Source organism: Trichechus manatus, unplaced genomic scaffold (assembly GCF_000243295.1).
Source record: "Trichechus manatus latirostris isolate Lorelei unplaced genomic scaffold, TriManLat1.0 scaffold00120, whole genome shotgun sequence".
NCBI classification, from domain to species: Eukaryota; Metazoa; Chordata; class Mammalia; order Sirenia; family Trichechidae; genus Trichechus; species Trichechus manatus.
Genome location: NW_004444056.1, coordinates 8,941,826 through 8,949,414, shown reverse-complemented (window position 1 = coordinate 8,949,414; position 7,589 = coordinate 8,941,826). Strand labels below are relative to the sequence as shown.

Sequence of the window (7,589 nt, the reverse complement as noted above, 5' to 3'; positions counted from 1 at the left end):
TTTGTATCATGATTACATGTAGGAAACTAAATAGTTGATGCTATTTTACGTATGTCAGTCCTGCATCCCAGACAATGCCAGTGGTCAGGGTTCAGGTGATCATGCTTTGTATGCCTTCCAAGGGCTGCAAAAGTGAGAAAATTTTGGAGTGGATCATCCACAGGGTTGGTGCGTAAGTGTCTATTTCCTAGGGTGCACGAGTAGTGTTACAGCTAAATCCCCTGCACATCAGTGAACTTACTAGAAAATGTGAATCTTAATCTCTTGTTCATGGTCATCTAACACAAGGGCATGCTATTCTGATTCTTCAAAGATTAGGCTCTTTGTCATCTTATAACATTAGTGTGTGGGTGGGTGTCTGGGTTTGATTTGTTGAAGGGAGGGTTACTCATAATTGCTGTACAGTAGCTTTGGGTCTCAAAGTTTGAAAATTTGATATCTAGATTCTCTTGTTTCCTGTGTCTCAGCTGATTTCCGTTTACCTTGGCAATATCCTTGCCTGTCTCCATGAAGGGACAGAGTGCATGACAGTGCACTTGCAGAGTTATTGAAAAGTAGGTGAGAGACCTGTAAAAATTTGCAGTTCCTCAAAATAATATTTTCTTTTTAGCAGGTGGTCTTGTCGGCCCCTGATCACCTGGAGTTCTTTAAGAGAATATGAGAAGCTTCGTGCCTTGGATTGGGTTTCCCCTTCATATAGGCCACTGCAGCCCCCATGGCTGCTGAAGGGCAAAAGGAAACACTGCCAGTTTTGCAGTCTTTCCCAGTTGTTAACATTTCATTCTACTTTCACTCTGTGTTTCATGTTTCGTTAAATAGTCTGCAGGGTTCTTGCAAGGAGGTGAATTTCTTTTTATTTCACAAGGAAGAGATGATCCGAATATGGAAATAGGGCATTAACTGTAGAACATTTGTCCAGTTGATGCTATGTGTTCTGACCTTTCTAGACCATAAAGGTAGAGAGGAATGAGACTACAACTGGTTACAGTCAGACCGTGGAGAGAGAAATCCATTGTGTTGAAAGGATTGTTAAGTCTATGAGACAGGATGCAGTCCGTGAGGAAGTCAATGTAGATAGTGAAGGGATGAGGCAGATGGCTAAACCCTAGAGCAGACCTTAGTAGAACAGAAAGCTTGTGTCAAATCCCCATGAAATGGCTGTTCTCCAGCACTGTCAGCTTTACCCTTCCTTTCACACACATTGGAGTACATGGTATATGCTGAACCAGAATATCTGATCATTTTTAGGACTCAGTGGCTGTTGAGGATGTGGCTGTGGACTTTACACAGGAAGAGTGGGCATTGCTGGATCATTCTCAGAGGCAACTCTACAGAGATGTGATGATGGAAATCTTCAGAAGCCTGGCCTCAGTAGGTATGGATTAAAAAAACAAACCCATTGAGTACCAAAGTCTTGGCTGAGTCAGGAAAGTGTTCATTGCTCCTCCCTGTCTTCCTTAATGGTAAGCCTTTCTCCATGATCATCACGTCAGCTACACCCATTTGTTCTCCTAGAGTAGCAAGAGGAAGACTTGAGAAGAGTGCAGACAGCACTTGTCCAGGACCACTGTATTGGGAGCCCCAGGAGGCAAGAATCGTTTGAAGGACTGGGCCTGCATGGAGGGAATGAGATTTGAAAAAATCAATTAGAAAAAGTCTCTTTTGGGTTGAAGAGTTTGTGCTTCACAGATACCTGAGCTTGCTTTTTTGACTTTCATCAATCCTAACACACCTGGTTCATGGAGAAAGACTGTCCTCTTTTCATGTTCCGTATACATTGTGTCCAAACCTTTCTACTTTGGTCTTCTAATTACACCCTAATTATATTTCCATCACTCTCAATCTTCATGGAAGTTATTTGCTAGTAAAGTGCTTTCTCAACATTGCCAAAGTACGGAAACAGCAAAATGTGTCAGAAGCTTTCTTTGCTCACAGCTACCTTTTCTCTCTGAGTATTTTCTCTCCTTTATGTTTCATGTTGTGAACCTCACCTTAAATCATTGGGTCAGCTTCTCAAAACCTTATTGACGGAGACAAGCTATCCACTGAAAATATAATGGTACGATTCATGAAAAATGACACCTGGTCCTCCATGGTAGGAGAAATCTGTGAATTGCCTGTCACTGAAGATCAGAATAACAACCAGAAAACACATGTGAGGTGAGTGACCTTTACACGAGAGACAGCAGTGCTTCAGGAGAGTCTTCAGAAGGTATAATGACATTAAAATATTTATATGCCTAGGGACCCCATGTGGGACAAATGGTTAGGCACTCGATTGCTAACGAAAAGATTGGAAATTCGAACCTATCCAGTGGCTCTGTGGGAGAAACACCTGGCAATCTGCTTCAGTAATAATTAAAGCCAAGAAAACCCTATGGAGCAGTTCTCTGCCACATGGGGTCACTGTGAACTGGAATTAACTCTGCAGCACTGAAACAATAAGTATACACACCCACACATACATATGCATGTGCACACACATGTATGTGTAGAAACCCATTACTGTCGAGTCTATTCCGACTCATAGCAACTCTGTAGGACAGAGTAGAACTGCCCCAGAAGGTTTCCAAGGCTGTAATCTTTAAGGAAGTGGACTGCTGCATCTTCCTCCCATGCGGCTGGTTTTGGGTTCAAACTGCCAACCTTCAGGTAGTAGCCAAGTGCTTAACCACTGCCCCAGCAGCATTCCTGAGTTTCTATGAGTATATATGTGTGTAATGTATGTATGTATGTGTGTATATATGTTTGCATGCATGCATATATGTATATGCACACACATACAGAGTCCTCATGTTTTGATTAATGGTTAGCTTCAAAAGACCAGATAGTTCTGTGAAAATCGGCATTATGTGAAAATAAAGGATCTTTTGTTTGTTTTCAGACCATCCATCTGTCCAGTTTTTTTATCTAGAAAATATGTTCATAGACATAACAACAGCTAAGGTTTGCTTATGTATTCATTAATGTGATGAGTCATTTATGAATAATTCCTTTGTGGGGAAAGAGGGTTGAAGGAGACAAAGCTGAATAAACCCAGGCTGTGTGCCTGGAGGACCCACAGCTTCACCACTTCACCTTCCTCTTGTGCTACGTTAGAGCTCCCTTCGTGAAGCCACGTCCAGGACTCCAGTCCCACCCCTATAAGCCCTGTGTTCCAGATCCCAGAGTCTATTCTCTCCAGGCCTGGTGAGTCACTAAGGCTCGCGGATTTTGTGAGGTAGCTGTGAGCCTAGCTACGCAACCAGCCCCACCAAGGTGGAGGCTTCAGGCCCAGTTCACATCACTTTGGGATGTCATTAAACTCGCAAGCTTTTCTTCCAAACACCCTCTCCATTGCACTTTTTTTCCTACCTTTCCACCCCACAGAAATCTTGAGTTGTAGGGCCTCATGTCGGATAGGAGATAGGAACCCAGAAGAGGTGCCTGTTCTGCTGAGCAGTGCCTGTGCATCCACCTGGATGCTGTGGTCTCAGACGAGCCTGCCCCTGCCTAGCAGCTGGATGTGGCAACCCTGCCAGCAGGAGGGACCGGAGGGCGTGGGTTAGTGCTGCCCAGGTTCTCTGATGTCATTCTGAGACGCTTATTAACATGCATAGCAATCAGTAGATTTTTGTTCTGTTGTAAATGAGAAACGTCAGATAATGAGACAGTTTATAAGTAAGGAGTAGGGATTTCTGTTTGTGTGCACATCTCAAACCTGTTGCTGTCTTGTCTTTTCCAACTCTTGGCAGTGCTGCTGGGTGGTTTTGAACCACTAGCCTTTTGGTCACACGGGGTCACTAAGCTGGAATCAACAGCACTTAACAAGAACAATTATGTGTGTGTGTATATATATATATATATATGTATGTGTATACACACACACACACACACACTTATGCATGCCAGTACGTACTTGTGCCATCCAGTTATATATGTATTAAAAAACAGCTCTAGTATTGTGTTCACAGAATTTTCACAGGACAAAATTTTCGTAAATGTGAGTCAGATATTTAATATTTGAAACATTTCACATAAATATGATTGTTAGCACCATATTTTAGAAACAGTATAAATAATGGTAGAATGACTGCTAGATGATTTAATCTATGAAACATTAGAGAGTTCAGAGTAAAGAAACATGTCTGATGTGTATTGTAATGGTGTAATAGTAACAAATTTGTGTCCAGCATCATGCTGCCTATTTTTAACAGGAGGCGTATGTTAGAGAACCTCTGTGAAAGTAATGAAGACAATCATTGTGGCCAGACCTTCAGCCAGATTCCGGATCTTTCTGTGCTCAAAAGAACTCCTATGGAAGCATATCCTTCTGAATGCCTTGAGTATGGAAAATCCTTGATGAATCATTCATCACTTAAGCATCATATCAAATCTCTCTCTGGATGCAGTGCCTATCAGTGTAAGCAATGTGGAGAAGCCTGCAGTTGTCCCTCTTACCTCAGCACTGCAGTGAGAACTCTTACTGGACAGAAATCCTATGAATGTAAAAAATGTGGCAAGGCCTTTAGTCAGTCCTCACACCTCAGTTCACATATAAGAACTCACAGTGGTGAGAGGCCTTATGAATGTAAGGAATGTGGCAAAGCCTTTAGTCGCTCCTCACACCTCACTTCACATGTAAGAACTCACAGTGGTGAGAAGCCTTATGAATGTAAGGAATGTGGCAAGACCTTTCGTCACTCATCATACCTCACTGTACATAGGAGAACTCACAGTGGTGAGAGGCCTTATGAATGTAAGGATTGCGGCAAAGCCTTTAGTAACTCCTCAGACCTCACAGTACATAGGAGAACTCACAGTGGTGAGAGGCCTTATGAATGTAAGGAATGTGGCAAAACCTATTGTTACTCCTCAAACTACACTGTCCATATGAGAACTCACAGTGGTGAGTGGCCTTATGAATGTAAGCAATGTGGCAAAGCCTTTTGTCGGTCCTCATCCCTCACTTCACATACCAGGACTCACGGTGGGAGGCCTTATGAGTGCAAGGAATGTGGGAAAGCCTTTAGTCGCTCCTCACACCTCACTTCACATGGAAGAACTCACAGTGGTGAGAGGCCTTATGAATGTAAGGAATGTGGCAAAACCTATTGTTACTCCTCAAACTACACTATCCATATGAGAACTCACAGTGGTGAGAGGCCTTATGAGTGTAAGGAATGTGGCAAAGACTTTCGTCGGTCCTCATCCCTCACTTCACATATCAGAACTCACAGTGGTGAGAGGCCTTATGAATGTAAGGAATGTGGCAAAGCTTATAGTCACTCCTCACACCTCAGTGCACATATGAGAACTCACTGTGGAGAAAGACCTTACAAATGTATGGAATGTGGCAAAGCCCTTTGTTACTGTTCAGACCACACTAAACATATGGGAACTCACAGTAGTGAGAGGCCTTCTGAATGTAAGCAATGTGGCAAAACCTTTCGTCGGTCCTAGCACTTCACTGCAGATATAAGAACTCACAGTGGTGAGTGACCTTATGAATGTAAGGAATGCAGCAAGGCTTTTATCAGTTCTTACAGCTCACTAGACATATAAGAATTCACAGTGGAGAGAGGCCTTAGGTAAGCAATGTGGGAAAGTCTTTGGTTATTCTTTATGCCTCACTGAATACATAAGAAATCACCCTGGAGAGAAATATGTTGAATATATGGAATGTGGGAAATTTTGTTGTGATTCCTAAACCTCAGTAATCATAAAAATTCATGGCTTAGAGATGCTTTATAAATGTAAGTAGTTTGTCCATGTAAATGAATTATGATGAAGAAACAACCAATGGTTAATTGCAGACATTCACTTCACCCTTTAAGCCGCTACAAATAAGGTCAGTTTCCTACCAGAACAACCCAGATCTTCATTGTCCCTCAAAACGAAAATTTCTCCAGTTGTCCATAAATTATCTGTTGGGGTTTTTGAAGTTAGGATCCAAAGCATATTTCCACATTACCTTTTTATTTCTAGATCTGCTTAATCTGTCTTACATAGAACATTCTTCGGCTTGTCTTGTAAATGTTAAAATGTTTAGCATTCTGGTACAGGCAAACCTGTGATAGCCAGCACACATGTAAGTCAGAAACCAGAGAAGAAAAACTCATTGGGTGTTTATGATGTAGGATTCTTAATAGAGAGCAAAAGGAAAGTGATAAGCACCCAGTAAAAGGTGGAAAATACAGAAGACCTGGTAAAACAAGGCACTCCCATCGCACTCTGGCTCTCTCAGGTTTTACTGTATTTGTGTTATTATGATTTTGTTTAATTAGTCTTATGTATTTTTTGTAATACATTGAGTCTTGCACAGTTCTAATAGAAATGTAATGCACATAAAAGATGTAATTTAAAATATTTTAGCCTTATTAGACACATAAAAATGTAAATTTGAAATTTGTAATGAAGAATCTTATTTAATCCAATATGTCCATTTATTGTCAAGGTAAAAATTATAAATGAAATTAAGCAATATGAATTTATGAGACATTCATATTTCCTTTTTTGGTACTCCATCTTCCAGAATCCAGAAGCAGTACGTTTCATAAATGTTATTGTTGAAAAGTAGACTCACAATTCCAGGTTGCTCCAAGCATACTTTTCTAATAATTAAATCAAGTTTATTGTTATATTTAAATTAATAAAAATTAGAGTTTATTCAGTTTCTTAGTTTCATCAACCAGATAGATTGTTGATACCTTATTAGTGTTATAATGCAAAAGAAGTCCCTGGATTACTTTGTACTTTCCTGTTCCAGATCTGGAATCAACCCTTTCTCCCCAAACGTCTGGTTCCTTTTTAAAAACCAAGGTGTGTGAAATACATGGGCTCGGTGATCAACCAGAACCTGTTCCCATTGAGTCAGTTTTGTCTCGGCCTTCCAGTGAGCATAGAAAATAGATTATTTCTTACATAGTAAATTCATGCTTATTCCTAATAACAAATGTAAGGTTATATATGTATTTATATAAATAAATATATAAATGTATAAATTATATACATATATATACAAGAAATGGTGCCGGACAATGTTAAATATGCAAAATTGTGCTGGACAGTGTTAAATAGGGGATCTAGGCTTTATTCTGCCTGTTGCAATAGGAAGGAGTCTTCAGGATAGGTCTGAATTCAGCCCCAAAGGGTAAGGTGAGGCAAGAGGTTTTTTATGAGTTCTGGGTGTCATGGGGCACTGGAAACTTACTAGTTTGAAGCTGGCAAGCAAAAACATGCCAGGAAGATGGGTTTCAAGCAAGAATTGTAATAGTTTTCAGAAATGTTTCCTCACGGCTGATTTATTAGGCTAAAGCAGGGAAGATTCCCGGGATAAAAGTAAATGGGCAAATGTCACTTTCTGTTATTTTGTATTTGCATTTCTTTTAATAAAAACCTTGGTTCCTGATAATATGCAAATAGTTTCAATGTCAATACTAATAGAACTGACTAAAAACTTACTTTCTCAATTACTGAGTTTTTCTCCTTTTTTTTTGTATGTCCTGGTTATACATTTACATTAAGGATACTAACACAAGGTTATCATGCTTAAAAATTGGCTTGAGCACAAACTCTTGTGCATGGTTATGTGATCAGTTTGATACTGT

At 40.3% G+C, this 7,589-nt stretch overlaps 1 protein-coding gene across 1 annotated transcript; it reads left to right on the top strand.

The window, feature by feature from the left end:
- The first annotated feature begins 632 nt into the window (after positions 1-632).
- Positions 633-7,383, top strand: LOC105756694 (zinc finger protein 77-like). Its single transcript, XM_012557820.2, has 5 exons — positions 633-841; positions 1,249-1,375; positions 2,010-2,160; positions 4,173-5,318; positions 5,403-7,383. Exons 1-5 carry the CDS (start codon positions 716-718, stop codon positions 5,440-5,442), a joined length of 1,590 nt encoding a protein of 529 aa, XP_012413274.2. The 5' UTR covers positions 633-715; the 3' UTR covers positions 5,443-7,383.
- The last annotated feature ends 206 nt before the right edge of the window (positions 7,384-7,589 follow it).

Bases quoted from the DNA above. Each gene is read 5' to 3' on its own strand.
- LOC105756694 (XM_012557820.2), top strand. From the start codon at position 716: ATGGCTGCTGAAGGGCAAAAGGAAACACTGCCAGTTTTGCAGTCTTTC. The intron at 842-1,248 runs GTGAATTTCTTT...GATCATTTTTAG, and splicing joins TGCAGGGTTCTTGCAAGGAG to GACTCAGTGGCTGTTGAGGA. The intron at 2,161-4,172 runs GTGAGTGACCTT...ATTTGTGTCCAG, and splicing joins AACCAGAAAACACATGTGAG to CATCATGCTGCCTATTTTTA.